Here is a 21,695-nt window from a genome sequence, read left to right as displayed (position 1 = left end):
GAATTGTTCTTAAACTGGACTGTTCTTAAACCGAGGTATCACTGTATAAGAATGCCTTTCCAGTCCAAACTACAGCTCCTATACAGCTCAGCCCCTCCCCACCCATGCCTTGGGCCGGTTCTTCCTTTCATCTTCTGAGCTGAGGAGCAGGCATCTGCCTGACTATGGGAAAGCCAGAAGTGCACCTGCTTCAGTCTAAAGGTGCCAGACTTGTGGCTTTGGTGCTTCAGGTTGGCCATTCATGGATTTGTGCATCAAAATGAAAAGCTGGAGCCCTGAAGTCAAGCCCACCAAACAAGTAGCTTAGCTGCAAAACTCTATACATACTCACCTGAGAACATGTCACAATAAATACAATAGGAGTTGTGAGTAAACATGCATGGCATCACACTACAGAATAGAGGGAAAAAAGCTTTGAATTGCTCCAAAATCCCCCTTGCCTTCTCCTTTGCTCCACTGAATCTTACAGAATATTATTCTAAAGCCCTTGGCACAGAAGATTCTATTTACTACTTCCAGCAAGTCTTATCACATGCAACAAGTATAAATTAACTGTGTTATCTTCTGTTAATTATGCAGAAGGAAATAAATTTACAATATTAAAAGAGGCTTCCTTTATACAGAGCTACCCCATGTATGTACAGTTAAGAAATTAATTAACACAAGAAAAAAGAGAAGGCAAGGAATGGTTGTTAAGAGACAGAAAGCTTGAAGTGATTTATACTGAATCTAAAAATACCAAACTTTTCTTAAAGAAAAAGTTTGATGCAGCTTTAGGAGAGTCATTCCCTCAGTAACAATAAAATCACTGAAAGAAAAATTATGTCATTGATCAGGATAATTTTACTCTGTCAGGATGTCAAGCTTCTGACAGATCATTATGGGAATTTGCATACTTTACGCAAAGAAAATCCAAATTCTGTTTTTGAAATAAAGAGCAATCCACCAAGATAAAAAATAATTTAAAAATGAGAGATCCATAATGGTGAACTGTTCAGGAAAGAAAACCACTAATCAATCTCAACTGTGCTGCCTAACTGTAGATGCTTTGATAATCTTTCAACATGTAAACAAAAACAAAGAAAATAAAAGCAGTGTTGGAGGAAAAGGCTAAAATTCAGTTTTCACTTACATTTTGTTCCTCTGGCTCCAGTTTTGGAATTTTATGTGATTTGCGCTCTTCTGAGTGGGAAGAGTCATGCTTGCTACTTTTTTTCCTTTTCTCTTTTCTCCCTTCATGTTTTGACTTCGCATACTCACTTCCTTGTACTTCATTTAAAAGATCCCCACACAGAGAGGACTCAAACAATTCCCTGCCGTTCTGGATAGTTTTGGTTATTTTTAATTTGATTTCTGGTGAACCAGTCTTCTTTGGAATCACCGTTTGGGATACTGAAGGAGGTGGCTGCTGTGGAGGAGATGGTTTTTCCAGATTTTCATGTGGCCTTATGCTAGAGTTCTCCATGTGGTAATACTCTGGTGGACTAAAGTTTCTAACAGTGCCAAAGCCATTGGCTGAACCATTAGGATACTGACTATATGGCTGATATTTGGCTTGGGGTTCATACATGCCAATTGGTGGAAATCCATTAATGAGGGGTGGAAGATCCTCCGTTGTTGGCGTAGGGTACTGAAAACCTTGCTGCAAGGCAAGAGCAGCTTCATATGGCGTCTGACTACCATCTTCAGTGATGTCACTGCTGGCATCAAAAGCATCCTCTTGGCGGTTGTTAGCCGAGTCAATGAGTTGAGGTGGTTGCTGAATTGTGTTTCCCATGATCCCTTGCATGAAAGAGAAGGAGAAATCCATTGTTCTGCTCCAGCATCCTTAGCTTTCCCTTTTTCTCATAGGGCCTAAAAAAAGAAACAAGTGAAAAGATAAAGCAGTTGGTGGTGCAAGTTCTTTGGTAAAGTTTAAGAAGCCAAGACAAATGCTTGGAAGTGGGCTGGGTGAGAATTTCCCTCCATGCTAACACAATGAGTCTTAGGGCACTTCAAAGGCTAACAGATGTTTTATGGCATAAGCTTTAGTGTGCACTTCATCTGATGCATGAAGTGCTACCTTCAGTTAGAAAAGTATATATAAGATCCTAAGAAGAGTGCTTCTGGACTCCTCTAGTCCAACATCCTGTTCTCACAGCGGCAGGTCAGATGCCTGTGAGAAGCCTGCAAGCAAACAGCACTTTCTCCACTTGTGATTCCCAGCCACTGGCATTCAGAGACATACTGCCTCCAATAACAGAGGTAATACATAGCCATGATGGTTGCGTTCTACACACACACACACACAAGGGGGGGAAATGCATGTCTAGAATCTCTTGCATTCACAGCCTTTCCCCTCACTGCTTATTTTCCCTCGTCTGTACCCATGTGTGGAGGCCTGGGAGACATGTTGAAACGTCATCCAAAACCGATTAGAAGTCCAGATCACAATAATGGTTTCAGAATTTTTGACCTGGCAATATATCATGAATTCCCACTCACTTCCTGGCAGAGGGAGCTCGAGAAATTTCCCGCCTGGCGCCCGCCTGCTTATATCCTAGCAAGTGGGCTGCCTCCTTCCTCCTGGTCACTGCTCCTGCCCACTCCCTCCTTATGTGCAACGGAAGTGGAGAATCATGCCATGTAGCTGCCTGGCTCTTGCATGGCCGATATGCAGAGACCAGATTACAACACAAGGACTGGGTGATGTATCATCCAAAACCAGTTTGAAGTCCATATCCAGGAATCAACTCTTGGTTGCTTCTTCTTCCCCACCTTATTTCCTCCTTCCTCCTTATTCCAGACATCATGATATATTGGTATATCGTGATGGTTAGCTGGTAATATAGCAAGATGTTGAAAACCAGATCTCACCCAGCCCTATTTGTGTAAAATATATTAAAAATCTCTAAGCCATTAAAGGTGCCAAAAGCACCATGAACAACATGACTACAGTGGACCCTCTGGTTAATAACTTAATTCGTTCCAGAGGTCCACTCTTAACCTAAGGTACCACTTTAGCTAATGGGGTCTCCGGCTGACGCTGCACGATTTCTGTTCTCATCCTGAAGTAAAGTTCTTAACCCGAGGTACTATTTCTGGGTTAGCGGAGTCTGTAACATGAAGCATTTGTAACCCAAAGTGTTTGTTACCTGAGGTACCACGGTAACTCTGTGGAGCTAAGGGCACTGGCTGCACTATTTTTTAGTCAAGAGTTATCTACCTATACATTGCCCTGTATACCCCAGTTTTTATCTTTTGGGATTATCTTGCATAAAAAATGTATCTATTAGACAAGAGCAACTACATTAGTATATATTTGCTACATGTTCCTCCAAAAACTGAGTTTTCTTACATACTGATGTGAGCAACTCCATTTGTGTGGTGACCATGACAAGGAAGCAGCAAATTATTTTACAATATCACTGATATGGAAGTAAAAACATAATCTTGCTATTCATGCATATATAATAAAGGTAAATTAAGTGGAGGCATCTCACAGCAAAAACATCCTAGTTTTTGGTAAAGGACCCCTGACAGTTAAGTCCAGTTGCAAACGACTCTGGGGTTGCAGTGCTCTGGCTGAGGGAGCTGACAAGGGAGTTTGTCCGCAGAGTTTTTCGGGGTCATGTGGCCAGTATGACTAAGCCACTTCTGGCGAACCAGAGAAGCGCACGGAAATGCCGTTTACTTTCCCGCCGGAGTGGTACCTATTTATCTACTTGACTTTGACGTGCTTTTGAACTGCTAGGAGGGCAGGAGCTGGGACTGAGCAACAGGAGCTCACCCCATCGTGGGAATTCGAACCGCTGACCTTCCGATCAGCAAGCCCTAGGCTCAGTGGTTTAGACCACAGCGCCACCCACATCCCTTATTCAAACGTTACTTATATCCCATTTTGGACTGTACACAAGGGAGAGAACAGAAGCATGCTGACAGCTCATGCACTCCCTCCCTTTCTATTCTCAATGGGGAGAGAGCAGAACATCCAACTTAGGAGGTCTTAATTATCTGAATGTACGTCAAAGTGCAAGTAGATAAATAGGTACTGCTCCGGCGGGAAGGTAAACAGCGTTTCCGTGCACTGCTCTGGTTCGCCAGAAGCAGCTTAGTCATGCTGGCCACATGGCCCGGAAGCTGTACGCCGGCTCCCTCAGCCAATAAAGCGAGATGAGCGCCGCAACCCCAGAGTCTGTCACGACTGGACCTAAAAGTCAGGGGTCCCTTTACCCTTTACCTTTTTACATCTTCCTTATTCTGGGAGACCAAGCACTGTTAAAGAGTGCTTATCTGCCTGGAATCAGGGAAGATTCTACATTGCAATAACCACAGGACCTTTTTGTTCAGGCAGCCATGTCTCCTGCAGTGAGAAAAACAGGTGCACTCGATAGGGAGCACCAGCCCGAGGCTCAGTCTTGCTCTCTCCCTAGTAAGAATCCAGGCTAGGAAGGTGGTATCTTTTGAACGACTACGTACAGAAAACGTTTAAAGACCTCCTCAGGCAGCATGCAGATGAAGATAGCAAAAGAAATCTAGGTTATTTTGAAGAACACTCCTTTAAATTTGACACACATTGTGATGGTTTTATGAACAAATTGCTGAACTACTTGCTGGCAAATTTGGCCCTCCGTATCAACAACCAGCTTGCATTAGCACTCTAAACTCCAGATCCAAGAATAAGCATTTACAGTACTGTATTGCTGATCCCAGGCCAATGGGACATACAGCACAGAATAAGCATAATGGCTCTCCCTCCTCTCCCCGCACAAAAAACATTTTAAATACACATAATATATCCACCATCCCAATGCTTCCTTCGTAGCTGGTGTTCTGAATTCAACAATATACCAAGTCCTAAACGTTTTGCACTCAGACTTATTATGACAGTTGAGAAAATGAACCCCAAAATGCAACTATGCACACAGCTTCATGTTTGATCAGCAATGCCTGTTTTATATGTTTGAATAAACAAACAATTACTTTGCTATTTTGCTAAGTACAAAACATTTCTAAAGGGACATAAGTTTTTAAAGTGGCAAATTTAGGAAACTTGACTTCACTTTCTTAAAATCTGGTCTACAGTACAGTGGTACCTCAGGTTACATATGCTTCAGGTTACAGACTCCGCTAACCCAGAAATAGTGCTTCTGGTTAAGAACTTTGCTTCAGGATGAGAACAGAAATCGTGCTTCGGCGGCGAGGCAGCAGCAGGAGGCCCCATTAGCTAAAGTGGTGCTTCAGGTTAAGAACAATTTCAGGTTAAGTACGGACCTCCGGAACAAATTAAGTACTTAACCTGAGGTACCACAGTATGAACATTCTTTCTCTTCCATCATCTTGCAATTTAACATACAATATTCCATTTATAATGACACAAATTCAAAAATATAAATCCAGCACAGTTGGGATCAGGGAAAGTACAGAATGAAAAAACACAGATGCACTCTCTCTCTCTCACACACACAACTTTTTAAAAATGGGAAAATTGCTCAAAACAGAGAGCAACAGCTATGGCAAATTACATCTACAACTAAAATGAAAGTCATTCTGGGAACCTGGTTGTAAGGGTGACATAAATACTAAAAGGAAGGAAGAAGCAGCTCAAGATTCTTAAGACAGATCCCTGGTTTGAAGATCAGTCCACAGGAGTTCATGCTTTTGTTGGTTTTACTGTCATTTATAGTCTTGGAAATGGCTTCAATTCTTGATTTAAATCCTAGTAAAGAGCAAACCTTTAAGAATGGAATGTAAGGAACTGGGTTATTCAATTCCATGTCCCTGAGAATCCTAGCATACATAATTGGCACCATTTAAGAGTCAAAGAGAGAAATAATGCCTCCCCCATTTTCAGAACTGCTCTACAATAGAGAAAAGTTGGAGGAGGGAAAGGAGCTGCTGTGCTTAGAAAGGAGAAGCCACAGCTGCTGACAGCTTGGTTTTCCTCTGCAAAAGCAGTTTTGGCAGAGCAGCAGCAGAGGGGGAGTTGTACTGCTATCGCCCTGACATTCCTGTTCGTAGAACAAAGGAAGAGAGGAGGGAACTTTTATCACAATCTACAGCCGACACTCAACATCCTGGCCTGTTTGTCCACCCTTAAAAGTCATCCCTCCAGCATTCAAAGAGTTCTCTTTCCAGGATACTTTCTGCAGGTTGAGATGTGAAATAGCCGACCAAACACATGCCCAATATAAAAAATCAGCAGTACAGTGGTACCTTGGGTTAAGTACTTAATTCATTCCGGAGGTCTGTTCTTAACCTGAAACTGTTCTTAACCTGAAGCACCACTTTAGCTAATGGGGCCTCCTGTTGCCGCTGCACCGCCGGAGCACGATTTCTGTTCTCATCCTGAAGCAAAGTTCTTAACCCAGGGTAATATTTCTGGGTTAGCGTAGTCTGTAACCTGAAGCGTATGTAACCTGAAGTACCTGAGGTACCACTGTAGTTCAGTGACAAGTGTAAAACCTCAAAAGGATAAAAAGCATAATCTTGTTTACCTCAATCACTGGTTGCTCCACACTGACAGTAAACTGCAGAGAAGTGTGTCACAAGTGCTTGAGTTGACTGTAAATAATAATACTTTAACACCACACTGTGCTGGTCCTAAATGTTAAAGCGATCTCTGGTGTATATTAAAATTACTTTTTAGAAATGTGATGGGTTTTGCTACAAGGCAAGGAAAAGAACTACATATTGCAATCAGGGTAGCTGAGCATTTCCTGATATGCCTGGCTTCCAGAGTAACGCACTTTCTTGCTCCGACAACTAATCATTTATTTTTATTTTTGCTTTATGCAGAAGACATTACAATGCAGTGCAGCTGCATTGATAAACACTCAGCTAAAATCAAAATTCCACGAACAAGTAATTTTACCAAAGTTCATTGGGGATGTTAGGAGTGGGTGGATCATACACACAGGATCCTCTCCAGAAGCCCTCCTTCAGGTCCCCAAGAGCTGAGAAGAGATGGCTCATCTGTCACAGAGCTCAATGCCTTTGGTGCTGGATGGAGAGTTTTTATTCACCCAGGCCTTTTAGATGTTGGGTTTTATGAAATTTTTAAATATGGCTTATTGATCATTGTTCTGCTACTGTTATAGGATGCATTTTCTGTATCTATTACTTTTTTAGTTTTTCAGCTGCATTAGCAACTCAGAAATCACCTGAAAAGCAAGATATTAATGCTCTAAAGTAATTAAATAAACATTATTACAAAATACAGTGGTACCTCTAGATGCGAACGGGATCCATTCCAGAGCCCCCTTTGCATCTAGAAGCAAATGTAACCAGTGATGGCACGTCTGCGCATGCGCACATTGGTTTTCATTGCTTCTGCGCATGACGTCATTTTGCGCATCTGTGCATGAGGCAAAACCCGGAAGTAACGCACTCTGTTACTTCCGGGTTGCCGCGGAGCGCAACTTGAACGTGCTCATCCCGAAGCACATTCAACCCAAGGTATGACTGTACAGCAATAAGCAAACTTCATGACAACTATAACCAACATGAAAACTTTTAAGCACATTTTTACATTATTGGTATTTATTAATTTGTATCCCACTCTTCCTTTCAAGGCAGCAAACATCAAAATGTTACATTTTATATTTAATGTTCCTGAAAAAGAACATGATGCAATACCCAAGGAACAGGCTGCAAAAAGCAGAGCCAACAAATGGTCAAACTAGGACAAAGAGTCTGACACCCTGCAACACCATTATACTGCATTAACTCCAGCATCCCATTTTGTGATGGTAGGCAAATAGCCAGCATTTCACTGATGGAACATAACCCCTTTCATTAGTAATGAGACACAGTTAGACTGAGAGAAACAGAATATCAGAAAGTCAGCACAAAGCTTTACATCCTCCGTCATCAATACAGTTGTACTTTGGATCCCGAATGCCTTGCAACTTGAACGTTTTGGCTCCTGAACACCGCAAACCCGGAAGTGAATTTTCCAGTTTGCAACCATTCTTTGGAAGCCGACTGAGTGCAGGAAGCTCCTGCAGCCAATGGGAAACCGCACCTTGGTTGTCGAACGTTTTCAGCAGTCAAATGGACTTCTGGAATTGATTCCAGTCAAGAATCAGGGTACGACTGTAATTACAATTCTGCATTTTTCTAGAATGTACACAAATGATGTAATTCATTATTAGAGTAGTATTTTTCCCAATCTGATAAACACAATGCTACTCAATTGCAATTCTAGACACACACAAAAGGTTAAGTTTAACCTCAAAAGTAAGCCCAGGCTTAACTTGTAGGTTATCTATCATATGGCATTATTCAGCCCATTAAGCACTTTTAAGTCCCAGCAAGTGCTTAGCTGTCCGACAATAAAAATAAATGGGAATTTAGAATTGCTTAAATTTGATAATGTGCACTGTTCTGAGTAGAAGCACTGCAACCTTCTGGGGGTCACATGGCAGTGGTGGGTAGCCCAAGGGACATGACACGTAGCTTTGTATTGGAAGCTACAGCCCAGTCATTCAGAAGTCAAGCTATTTCTACATGTGCCTGCCTCCATCCAGGCAAGCAAAAGGCATTATTACAGTTCAGTGACACACTGCATCTAGAAGGGGAGGCGTGGAGCAGGGCCAGTGAGAAATGTGAGCTTGAGAAGGGGTGTGGCCTGAAAAGAAAAGGACCAGACATGCAGAACTATAAGGCTGAAGTGGACCCCTGGATCTGAGACAGTAAAGCTTTTCTGTGTTTGCCCTACTCTCTGAACTAGAGAGTTCAACACGGCAACCTCCCTGCACACTTTCCATCAGCAGATGAAACACTGCCTGGGTACTGGTCAGCTTATTTATTTTACTCTGATTATGACACTGCTGTTTATGGCTTTTGTGGCATTCTGTTTTTATGGTATCATATTACAGACTTTTTTCCCACATCTTGTTAAGAGTATGAGAGAAAGCAGCTACTAAATTATATACAAATAATTATATATACACTACAATAATTAGCAACACTACCACCAGAGGAGCGGACTGGACAACATAACCTGCAATCTTAACCCCACTGAATTCCACAGAACTTAATTCTGAGTAGACATGGTTAGGATTCCATTAGTAGGCTTCAACAGTAAATCAATGACACCCTCTTTCAAAAGAGGTGTGTCTGGGCTAAGGTGTCAGCTGTCTAACACTATCAAACTTGCATACAAGCAGCCATACAGAGAAGAAAATCAAGGCCTTCATGCTGCCTACCATTTTTATATGTATGTATATAGTCTTTCAAGTATACAAAATCTTCCATTTGCAAAATAAAATAAAAATTTTGCCTTCTTTGTGTAACAAGAAACACAGGATGCTATTTTCACTAGATCAAGTAGGTTTTCAAAATAAGCTCAGTTCAAGTATTTTAAAGCCTAGCTGGTCCAACAAAGGCGCCATCTCATGGGTCTGGGGTTTCTCATTCCCACATAAATTGCCAACACTGGTTGTTTTATATATTTATATTATAGAAAGCATAGTCTAAACAGTTTTATGAAGAGCAAAGCAGTTCATCAACCTAGCCATCATACAAAAAGTTATGAGTCATTTCCAACTTTACATACACATAGCACTGAAGTAAAAAAGTAATCAATTTAAAGTGAAAAATAATTATTCCTAGAAAGCATTTTGTTACAAACTTCCCCTTTGCCAACGTACTTGTCCTCTCTACTGGAGCCAAACATTACTACTTTAACCGATTCAATAGCACCTGGTGTCATCCACTGATCATCTTTTACTAAGACTTGCTTAGAGAAAATAGTAACAAGAAAGAACAGCACTAGAGTGGCAGACATTGCCTAGTGTTACACAGAACATGGTGCAGTTATGAAAATGTTAATGAAATATTGTTATTCTGCATATAACTGCAGCATTGCAGCCAATCATAGTAATAAATTATATCTTGCCCCCAGAGTATTAGGGTTTTTAAGGGCAAAAACAGGAACACTGAGAAGCAGATGTGTAAAAATGAAGCAAGCATATCAAAATACGATACTTTGATTTTAAAACAAACCGAGACAGGATTTATCCAAACATGCAAAGATTGTGGCTGATTGACAAGACATTCACATTTATACTTCCGTCCAATCAACAAAGAAAAACAAAATGAACAAACTACAAACATTAGAGATACAATCAGAATATGGAGCCTCTCTCCACTGCAGAAAAAACCCTCGGATGCTATCAATTCAAAAAAAATTATCAAAGCATCACACAAATATACCTGCTTCCCACTAATCAGATACCTGAACAGCAATTTGTCTCACATCTCTGTTGTCTGCTGTACATGAAATACAAACAACAGCATCTGCACAGTTCAATGGCAGTTAAAATAAAGGAACACTTAGCTATCTGTACAGGAATAGAGTCAAGAAAAAGCATTAAGAAAAATGTAGGAGGAAATCCCTTCATGTATAATATTTAAAACACAATCAGTAAGTAAGTTTCATCTTGCTGTTCACAAACAAGTGTGCCTTTTGTCGACAGCCTTGGCAATGTCATTTCCTTGTTTACTTAAAGAAATTGCTGAAGACGGTTCAGCCTTCTGCCATTTACAACAGAGACAGCCCCTCTACCTATTTAATTCTTCATGAAAATGGAGAGAAAAATGTCTGTATAATCCTGCTGCAGATTTGTATTGAAAAGGGTTAATTTCTGCACCACAGTCCCCTAGCAGTACTGGCTGCAGAAAGGAATGAGAAGGAGGAAAGATGTTCCTTTCTCAGCCTGCTTATGATAAATTTCAGAATGGCATGATTTTAAGATAGAGAATAAGGAACAAGGAGAAGGATCTTAAAGATCATTTGATAACCCAAAGCAAGTCTTGTTTCTTTTGGGGAGTAGGGGTTCTAAAGAGATTTACTCTGCAGTATATGGAAGCAAACATGGCTGCCTCTGCCCCTTTAAATCCAAATGGCCCTACTCCATCACATTAAACTATTATCTGATCTATCCTCAATTATTCCTCAACCCTTCTTTGAAAAACAAAGAGGGTGCCTCTCCCTTTAGCAACAAGAGATCACTTTCTCGAACTCTAGGTTCAAGCCTTAATAGGGCATTCATGCAAATTTATACGTGTAGGCAGGCACTGTATATACATACACAAAAGGTTGTGTTATTAACAGTCCCAGATTAGACTTTTCCAACTCCAAGGCCAATTCCAACACTACCCCATGACTATTTATGGCTTTCTAGTTAGAATGTCATGCAAAAGAGCAACCCCATGGCAAGCGACATAACCAATTCCACATCCACAGTCCATATTCTCACACTTATATATGACACTACATTAAGGCCATCTCGCCAGACTCCAGCACAGTTATTCTATTATTGTACTGGTCACAACACACAACCCATAGCAACACTTTGTGTATAAATTATTTCATAATGTATTTTCCTATATTGTTTCTCATATCCTTTAAGCCAACAGTCTTGAAGAGTCTAACACTCCAAACCACCTAAAATGCCTCAGCAACGGTGTTTCCATTGTCATGCTGACAACATCAACCACAATTATAGGACTATAGTCAAAACAAAACAAAATTCCTTCCAGTAGCACCTTAAAGACCAACTAAGTCAGTTCTTGGTATGAGCTTTCGTGTGCATGCACACTTCTTCAGGTTACAGGACTATAGTTCAGGTTATAGGACTATAACCTCCTTGCATACCAGCTGACTTTATTATTTATCACCAAATCATCAATCCCATTTTATTTTATTTATTAAATTTGTACATCTCCCTTCATCTGCAGATCTCAGATGAAGTACAAAATACATGATAAAAACAACCATAACCCCACCTCCCACAAACAAATTTAAAAGGCATATACAGTGGTACCTTGGGTTACATACGCTTCAGGTTACAGACTCGGCTAACCCAGAAATATTACCCCGGGTTAAGAACTTTGCTTCAGGATGAGAACAGAAATCGCGTGGCAGCAGCAGGAGGCCCCATTAGCTAACGTGGTGCTTCAGGTTAATAACAGTTTCAGGTTAAGTACAGACCTCCGGAACGAATTAAGTACTTAACCTGAGGTACCACTGTACTGTAAGATGTTAATCAGTCAAAGGACTGATTGAAGAGGAACATTTTTGTCTGGAACCTAAAGGTGTATAATCATAATGCCTCAACCCGCCTCCAGCCTTTGTCCCAATTCTGGCATCCTCACAATCCCATTGCTCTATGTGAGATCTAGCCTCCAGTCATCATCCCACTTCCACTCCATCTGTTTCAGAGTCCTATAGCAGCCATACATGCTCACATTCCTAGGTCTCCCCAAACCCCCATTCCCCCAGAATATATATGCTGCCCATACCTCCCCTCTGCACTATCTACCACATACAGTGGCACCTCGGTTTAAGAACAGCCCTGTTTACAAACGATTCAGTTTACGAACTCCGCAAAACTGGAAGTAGTGTCCTGGTTTGCGAACTTGACCTCAGTCTAAGAACGGAACCTCATTAGGGAAAGTGCACCTCAGTTTAAGAACAGTTTCGGTTTAAGAACGGCCTTCTGGAACGGATTAAGTTCGTAAACCGAGGTACCACTGTACTGTCAGGGATTAAGCTGCTGTGGAATAGTTTTTATGTATTTTAATAAAGTGTTTGATGTTTTGATGATACTTTGTTGGTGTACTTTCGCTACAAGTTCTTGGTGCTGCTACTGCTAAAAGTCTACCAAACACACAAATACCATGGTACTCAGAGCCAAATCCACTATGAAAAGTCCTTACTTCCACATCTAATGACCCCCTGACTCTTTAGAGCTCTCCCTCAACTGGTGGTATATTAACCAATTCACTACTACTGTATACAAATCGCCTAAAGAGGCCCACTAAGCTCAACGGGGCTCACTCCAAGAGCGAAGGGACTATTAGGTCCAAATTTGGAAACTTACATACAGTACTTTAAATCTCACTTTGCCATGAACTTATTATGTGGTCTTCAGCAACCCACTGTCTCTCAGATCAAATTCTGATATAATAATAGCTACAGGTTATTTGTCATGATTTTATATTGCCCTTTCTCCAAAGAATTCAGGGCAGCACACACAGTGTTAGGCTGAGAAATATTGAATGGCCTAAGGTCACAAAGTGAGTTTAACAGCTGAATGATGATTTGAACCCACTGATCCTAATGCACACCACATTTCAGATTACAGTGGTACCTCGGGTTAAGAACTTAATTTGTTCTGGAGGCCCGTTCTTAACCTGAAACTGTTATTAACCTGAAGCACCACTTTAGCTAATGGGGCCTCCCGCTGCCGCTGCGCGTGATTTCTATTCTCATCCTGAAGCAAAGGTCTTAACCTGAAGTACGACTTCTGGGTTAGTGGAGTCTGTAACCTGAAGTGTCTGTAACCTGAAGCGTCTGTAACCTGAAGTACCACTGTACTGAGGGCTACTTTGGATTACAGATATACCCTAAAGCACTGGGGGGGACGGGACCTTGAAAATGCCCACTTGTGCTTGTCTGTGCCAAGTAAGGTTTGCTTCTTGGAAACTGGGAAGGGAAAGCTTTTGCTTCCTGCGCAGGGTTCCCACCTCATCTCTCCTTAGGTCCCCAAACTGCTACATAAATATGTCTGTCCAAGCCAATACCAAAGGGAGGGAGGTCACCCATGCAGGAGCAAAGGAGGAAGACCAGGTGGGTTTGAGCCCCGCATCGGGCAAAAGATTCCTGCATTGCAGCGGGTTGGACTAGATGACCCTCGCGCCCCTTCCCACTCTACCGTTCTACCATGAGAAGCCTAACACCCTTCAGCGCACGTTTTCATCAAGGGTCCTGTAGATGAAAAACGAAAAGAAAGATGGAGGGCCCTAGGGCTCTCCAAAAGGCAAATACGGAGGAATGCTGAGGACTAGCAACTTGGGGAGGCTCGTTCGCAAGGCGACGTCTCCGCCCCCTGCCCCCCCCCCCGTGGCGCCTCACCGTCAGTCTGTTCCATTCTAACTTCCCCGCCGTATCGGACCGATCGCCGCCGGGACGCGTAACGGAGGAAGCGCGGCGGAAAGGGCCTCGCCGGGCCGGGCTCGGCAAAGGGGGCGGGCCAGGCCCCGCCGTAGGCCGCGCTCGATCCCCGGCCTCAATTGACGCGGCGCTCCCGCCGCCGCCGCCGCCTCCTCTGCCTCCTCCTCCTTCTCCTCCGTCGCGGGCGGCGCAGGAGCCTCCTCGGGGGCTGCGGGCGAGGAGTCCGGGGAAGAGAGGGGGCGCTGGCGCTCCGCTCTCGCTCGCTCCCTCGCTCGCTCTCAGGCCCCGGCCTCGGCCCTGCCCGCCGCCGCCTTCGCCGCCGCCGCCGCCTTTCTTCTCGCGCAGCACAAAGCTCCCTCAGAGGCAGCGCCGGAAGAAAGCGGCGCCTCATTGGCTGCCCGCGCTGGGCCAGGCGCCGGGCATGCTGGGAGTTGCAGTTTCCCGCCTGGACGGGTCAGGCGGCGGCGCTCCAGTTCCCTCCAGCCCAGCAGGCAGGGCGCTGCCTTGGGGAACCGGGAAGCCGTGGCTCGGACGGGGTCCCGCAGGTACAGCCCGGCTGGCAGGAGGGGCTGGGGCCCCAGAGGGCCCTGTGAGGCCTCCAGGTGCCCCGGGCGCGCTCGCAAAACTCTTCCACTAGGGAAGGCGGAGACCCGCTCTTGGCGCTCGGGGAAGAGCCCAGCTGGACTCTTCTGCACCAACATGCAGGCCCGATTTGTGGGTTTTAATTCACATATTCATTGGAATGGCTAGACTGGGCTTCCCCTCAATTCTACAGAATGCCGACTTAAAAACAAATAAGCATAATCTGTCACCTCTCTTCAAGTCTTGTTTGGACAAGAATGAGCAGACTTGTGATTTCAGGACTCTGGAAACTGGGCAGAGAAATTTAAATGACATAGATGAGATTCAGAACTTAGAAAGAAGGCTAATATAATAGAGAAGTGCTATGTACATACAGCCATGTCTGTAACTTGAGGCATACTTGTTGGGTGGGTGGGCATGTAAACCATACAGCCAAACCTAGAGCAGACCCAACAGATGGTTGGCCAGCTCCTACTAAGTAATGTTAGAGTCTGGGGATCAGGCCAAAGACACAACTCGTCCAGCATCTTGTGGCCAAGCCAGTGCCTAATGGCAAGCCTCCAAGCGGGACCTGCGCACAACAGTCTTCATTTCACATGTGTTACTGCCATATCAGATCTCCCCCATCTTATACATCTGGTTCATGTGCCTAAATAGATAACTTTGCATTTTCATTCTGCTGAATATCATTTTATTAATTTTTATTCCTGTCTCCTGAGATGTTAGCAATACCTCCTGGTTTTGTGTCATTTCCAAAGTGATAAGTGTTCCCTCTATCCTTTAATCTAAGTCATGGATAAAACTTTGCCTGTTGTTTAAGTATGCTGCTGATCAAAATATCAGGGGGGACTTTACCCCATGCTTTGCTGAAATCCAAATAAAGTATGTCCACAGCATTCCCACTATTGACTACACTAGTAACCCAATTTTAAAAAAATCTATAAAGTTAGTTTGGCAGGGTTTGTTTTTGACAGTCCACGCTGGCCCTGACTAATCACTGCATAGTTATTTACAGTACTTGAAAAAATTACCTTGATCTTCAGTCCCCAAAAGACTCCCAGAATAGCTTACAGACCAACAGACATAATAGAGTTCCTGCCCTCAGACTTACAATCTAAAAGGACACAATCTAAAATGACACAAAAGGAAAATTGATTGTGAGGGTGGAGGAAATAAGCAACTTGTGCACTCCATATCAATTCTAGTACCTTTCCCAGTCAGACTGATTCTGTGGTTTTCTCAAACTTTCTTACCTAAACCCACTTTTTAATATAGAAGATTAGGACAACATTTGCCAGTCTCCAGCCCATCTGGCTCAACAGCATCTAGATTATTTAGCAGTAGTTTTCAGACAGAATACATTTGCGGTCCTACCTAGAAACATCCAGGATTGAACCTGGAATTGTCTGCATGCAAAGCACATGTGCCACTCCTGAGCTACAGCCCGTCCCTTCCTTACAAAGGTAAATTTGTCTGATGATTTCTCAGCCCCCTCTTCCACCAAAAGACTTAAAGAGGTAAAAATGTTTATTTTATTTTTAAAAAATACTTCTATACTGCCTTTTACTCCAGAGAGTATCAAAGCATAGATTGTAAAACATATCTGGAAAATATTCATAAGAATTATAGTAGGGTGCTAAATTCATGACATTAAAGGTCAGGAAATATCTGAGCATGCCAGAAGCAACTGACAGTTGGTATCGTGTATTCGACTGCAAAAAACAATCTGAAGTGTAATGCATAATGTAAATTATGATAGGCCTGGAGATTGGCCTTCCACTTGTGCTTTTAGTGGGGTTCAAAAGAGGTATTGTGGGAGAAATGACCATGTGGAATATGCATAGACTTGATAGGCTTCCCTTCTGGACAGAGTAGGCTGGGGTAGAGACTTGAGGGCCAAATGCAGCCCTCCAACTTCTCTATCTGACCCTCAGGACTCTCCCCATACCAGAAGCCCCCCCCCCCCGGCCTCACCTCTCACTGGTACCTGGGCTGCCACTCCTGGAATATTTCTGGCTGGCTGGAAGGCATCCTTGACCTCTGGTGATGATGCCTCTCGCTTGCCTTGCCTTGATAGGGAGGCAGGAGTGAGTGTGCATTAGAAGCAAAGATAAAGCATATATTCAAAAGGTTGTCCAGAAGGCTGAAAAGGGTTCCCCGGGCCTGCATTGGAGTCTGAAAGAGGAGAAAGTGGCCTGGAGTTGGAGGGAGTTGCAGCCTTAAGGATTCAGAGGGTGCCTGGTGGACTGCTAGGCTGCCACAACCTATAAAGGGAGATGGAAGCCATGAAGAAGAAAAACCTGGCTGTTTGTTCAAATCAGCTTTCAGAGGCCCTCCTCCTGCACCCGTGAGAATGGATACTCGGGTTGGAAACCACAAGTGATAGGGCCTTCTCAGTGGTGGCTCCATGGTTATGGAATTCCCTGTCATACAGAACCTGGAAAGGCCCTTCATATATTCTAATTTGCCTTTCTTAAACAATGTTATTTCTGTCAAAGATTCCTGAGACTTAATGCTTCCTTACTATTCTGGAGTCTTCAGTTTTCAACTGTACACACATCTCTCTCTGATGGATTTCCCCCAGTTATACACTGCTTTGTAAGGCAGATTGTAAAATGTTTTCGATAAACAAAGCTAGGGAGCAGGTTGTGTTCTTTCTTTTGGAGGCTTTGGCTACATCTGATGCGTCTTGATTTGGAGGGAAGCACCAAGGGCAGGGGGCTTTAAATTGCTTCAGTGTGTTAGCATGTCCTTACTCATTGCAAGATGAAGTGGTCACAGCCTGGGCAGGAGTGATGTAGCCAAGAAATTCTACAGATTCATTTTGTAATATACAGAAGGCACTTCCAGATTCCGGTGAATCAATTTGCATTACAGCATCTTGTTGAGTTCCTAGCTCTACCTGTTGGATGGTTGCCATCTGGGCAGGAGACTGAAACTGTAGGTGGGGTGTCATTCTGAATGCTCACAGACATGTACACAGATCCCTGCATGTAGACAACTAGCACATCACGCCGAAAGTTTGCATATCATGCTCTCCCCGCAGTGGAGACTTTTATGTCAGGGGTTGCAATAATGCAGGAAAGAACTGTGTTGCTGCGGTTAACATGTCCCCGAGCATAGCATGAGAAGGGGGGTTCTTCATTACTGGGAATGACAGCAATAGGGGGACTGATGTGCTGTTTTGTCCTGGGTTCAGAGCAAGGAGAGATCTTCCACACAAGCCTGGAAAAGAAGACAAGATGAAGGCTTTTCAGTGTTTTCCTTTTCTTAAATTTTTGAAGCTGATTTCTGGTGAGTCAAGGGTAAAATAGTATAACTTTCTCAGGTGTGAAAAAGGCTAAAATCTTAAATGTTTGCTTAGGCTGAGCAAAGTAGTCACTGGTAATGTCAAACCCTTACCATATGGAAACAGAAATTAAGATATAACTGAATTAATGAATGCACACCTGTCATTGGATATGGAAAAGACAGCAAGTCAGGATGCAGAATGGCTAATCAGTGGCACAGCCATTTACATCCTCTTTAAATGAAAATACATGAGTGCGCACACCACACTGAGAGATGGAGGATGCTGTTAATTACTAATAGATTGTGTTTAATTACTAATGCATTGCATAAAGACAAGGAGCATGCAAGATTCTGGAGGATCAATATAGCATCTGTCTCAGGTTCTGCTTTTAGCTGCTGGGGTTTGACATCTGGGCAAGAGACTGGGAATAAATACCATCATTTTCTGTTATAGTCATGAATGCAAGATGCAGAGGAAATCATTTGCAATTCATTCCACTCTTGCCCAAATCTGAAACATCCAAAGTAAATACATTGGGAATGAAATCTACTGTTACTAAGCCAAAAGGCAGAACAGGCGTGTGGAGGGGGAAGAAACCTTACATCCAGCAACAGTAAAAGGGAAAGAAAGGGGGGGGGGGAGCAATGTTGGTTTTGAGGGGAGACATGAAAAGAGTGATGCCTGTTTCCAGAATACCGTAATCAGAAAAAAACTCAAGTACCAGGGAAAACGAGATACATGTTCTTATGAGAGATGAAAGGTTTTTATCATTTTCTTAACAGAAGCTGGATGTGGATCTCCACATTTCCCTTATTTCTCACAACCACAAGCAAATAATATATTTGGCTTGTATGTGTTCTTGGGTGATCCAAACTATATGAATATGCATTTTAAAGCAAATATTCTATTTTAAAATCGTAGGAATGACTTCCCTTCATCATCCTGCTGTTCTGACATTACCAAAATATACAATTTTTACCCCAAAATAGGACCATGGAGGACATTAACTGCATAGGCTGCATGGGCGTGGGGAACCTTTTTCAGCCCACATTCACTTCAGGTTGAGTAGGGCCACGGATGCGACTCTTACCTTTAAATCAACCCCACAAGTTGGAGGCTTCTACCCACACCCCACTCCATCCAAGCAAGGGTTAAAGAACATGCTCCAGCCAGGTGGCTTTTTAATCTTTGAACCAGAATTGAACCCGATAGCCCTTCAAATGGAGGATTGCCTTCTGTTCTCCCTCTGGAAGGGTCTCCTTGCAGAGCTATGTTGACATAGAAGATACACAATTGCTTAGCATTTCCCCACTCTCATTTATCTCCTTTTGCACACTTTCTTAGGTGTGAAATCCATAGAATTCAGTGGGATTATTTTCAGCAAACATGCATCTGCTTGAGCTACATGCAACATAATGGGATGTTTTTCTACTGCTGTATTTTTGCATGAAAAGCTTTTCATTTACAAAAATGCACTCTGTAAATTTTTTTGTAACATGTACTAGTCAAACAGCAGTTTCAAAGCTTTCATTATTTTTCCAGGAAAGTATCCCTAGAAAGTGTGCATGGATAAATAATAGATAAAAATGCATAGCTCTTTAGCAATGTCCAGAATTAACATACTAATAGTTTTTAATGCCTTCATGTTTCAATCCCTTTAAATAAATAAATAAATAAATAAATAAATAAATAAATAAATAAAGGAGTGTATGTTATTGGGTTGTCAAGGCCACCCAGGCTTAAGCATCATACTTATGGTCATTGTATCATTTTGCCACCACCTTTGACCATCCAGGAATACTATCTCTCCTTGTGTAGGATATCTAATGTCTTCAACAGTTCCTAATTTTCCTTAAAGTGTTGTTCTCCTTTCCCTTTTAGATCCTAGTCTGAATTATCTAATTTCTTTAACTTGGCATTGGGCTTTGGAGTGAGCCCAAGCTCGAGGGATTGTTTCCCATGCGATCTAAGGCTCTAAACAGCTTTGAGTTACACGACATAATTGCACCTAGGGCTAAATGCAAGGAAAACAAGCTGCCCAATCCTGTGCAGATATGAAGGATGTAGCTGGTTGCTGTCTTGCCCAGGCAAGCATCTGGCTCATGACACTGGCATTCTTTCATGCTTAGAGTTAAGAGGAAAAGGAGGTGGCCAAAACATACTAAAAATATAAGTTGTACATACAACTGGCCCACCTCACAATGCAGTTGTGGGCATGGCTTTGTCACAAGGGTGTCCTTGAAAGATATGGTTTATTTACGAGTGGACAAGCAGAATCTATTGGAAGCATGTGGACTCATTCAAGTCATCAGATGCCCAGATAGGATCTGATTCTATTCATATAATCTGTATATGAGTCCAGTACTGAATTTCTTGGATGCTTTGGAGTCTTTAACTGCTTATGGTAAAGTACTTTGAGATATTTTATACATTAGAAGCAGTCTATAAATTGACCAAGTAAGTATTATGCTCAACTTAGCCTTCCCTTGACCTTTCATACCAGTCTTCTTCATGTTGGGGAAACCCTGAAATTCAGGATGTTGTAGGGGCAGTGGAACATGGACTTCAGCCTTCACACATGCTTTTATTTGGGTTCGGTCAGGGGTGGTCAATCTCAAGCCTGAGGGCTGTGAACTCTTACAATATCTCTGGCTTCCCTCAATGGAATTTAAAGAGGATGTCTGGGTGCGTGTGGAAACCGTACAGAGGTAAAATGTACATTCAATGCTCTGCCCGCTTTCGCATCTGTCTCCACCCACCAGCAGGTTGCCCAGGAAGAAATGTGGCTCTTGGGACGCAAAAAGAATTCCCAACCCTGGTTTAGATTAGTAAGCCAAGTAGTCATGTTGTGAAACAAGCTCTGCAGTTGCTTCACTGTGTGTCTGGCTCACAATTCAACCCAAAATTATGTGAAAGTCTGCTGAACGTCCTGAAACACATTCAGCCGGGGTGAAAACATCACACCACCACTTTGCTGCTTGCTGGAGTCACCCCGTCAGTCATGCCTTCCAACTGGCTATCTAATGGCTGCTTCACGCATCACAAATTTCCCGTGTACATGTCAGAAGCCATCTCTGTGCAGACATGAACACCTGAACGGGTGGGACAACTACGAAACATGGGATCACCCTCAGTTGTTTCTAAAATATGTCTACAACTGGCTTGGATTGAGGGTTGGCAAGCAGCAAGCCTCTTACTGGCCTGGCTAAAGCTCCCTCCTTGGCTCACTTCTTCACCCTCCTGCTAGTCTCCATGACAATTTACAATATGTCATGCAAAGCAAGGAGATGAATGGGAGTGTCGTAAAGTGAAATGACATCACACATTCCCTTGTTAGAGGAAAATGTCACCATCCGTCACACACAGGCATGAAAACGGCCAAATAACCTGGTTCGTACAATTGAGGGGTAGCCGTGTTAAGTCAGTTGCAGAAAAAACAACAGTCACACGGCATCAAAAGTAACACATTTATTATAGCATATGCTTTCCCGGACGAAAATCTTTTTCCTCAAATGCCAACTTGCACGTGACCTTAAATGTGTATTTGTGCCAATGGAGGGCTTCCTCCTTGTGCCAAGAATAGCAACTTGTGGGAAGCCATCGCTGTCAGCCTCACAGCAAGGAAGGAAAGACCTAAAGCTCCCCTTCCCTGACCACCGCCATCCTGCGAGTTCTCAGCCCCTTCCACAGTGGATGCCCTTGCATGCAAACTGCAAAGAGACGTTAAAGGCACATCTAGCTTGGCCCTCCAAAGTTGGCAGGTGCATCGCCCACAAAAGGATGTAACAGAAAAGAAGGGAAACAGTAAACAGTGGGATTAAATGGCGATTAAATGCAAAAAGCACAATCTGCAACCATCGAATTAAGTAACCATTT

General features: G+C 43.0%; 1 protein-coding gene across 5 annotated transcripts in view; it reads right to left on the bottom strand.

The window, feature by feature from the left end:
* NSD3 (nuclear receptor binding SET domain protein 3) overlaps positions 1 to 14,337 on the bottom strand; it is an 81,940-nt gene extending 67,603 nt beyond the window's left edge. For all 5 annotated transcript variants that reach the window (XR_014558115.1, XM_083713432.1, XM_083713433.1 and 2 more), the window contains exons 1-2: positions 13,907 to 14,337; positions 1,133 to 1,854 (exon numbers count right to left, since the gene is read on the bottom strand). Coding sequence is in view for 4 of the 5 variants with exons in the window: in XM_083713432.1 (XP_083569558.1) it covers positions 1,133 to 1,810 (678 nt within the window). In the remaining variant the exon portion in view is untranslated. The remainder of the gene's footprint in view (positions 1 to 1,132; positions 1,855 to 13,906) is intronic.
* Positions 14,338 to 21,695: the final 7,358 nt, after the last annotated feature.

This window comes from Podarcis gaigeae, assembly GCF_964106915.1.
Source record: "Podarcis gaigeae genome assembly, chromosome: 15".
NCBI lineage: Eukaryota > Metazoa > Chordata > Lepidosauria > Squamata > Lacertidae > Podarcis > Podarcis gaigeae.
Note: the sequence above shows the minus strand (reverse complement) of the source record. Positions and strands in the feature narration are given on the sequence as shown.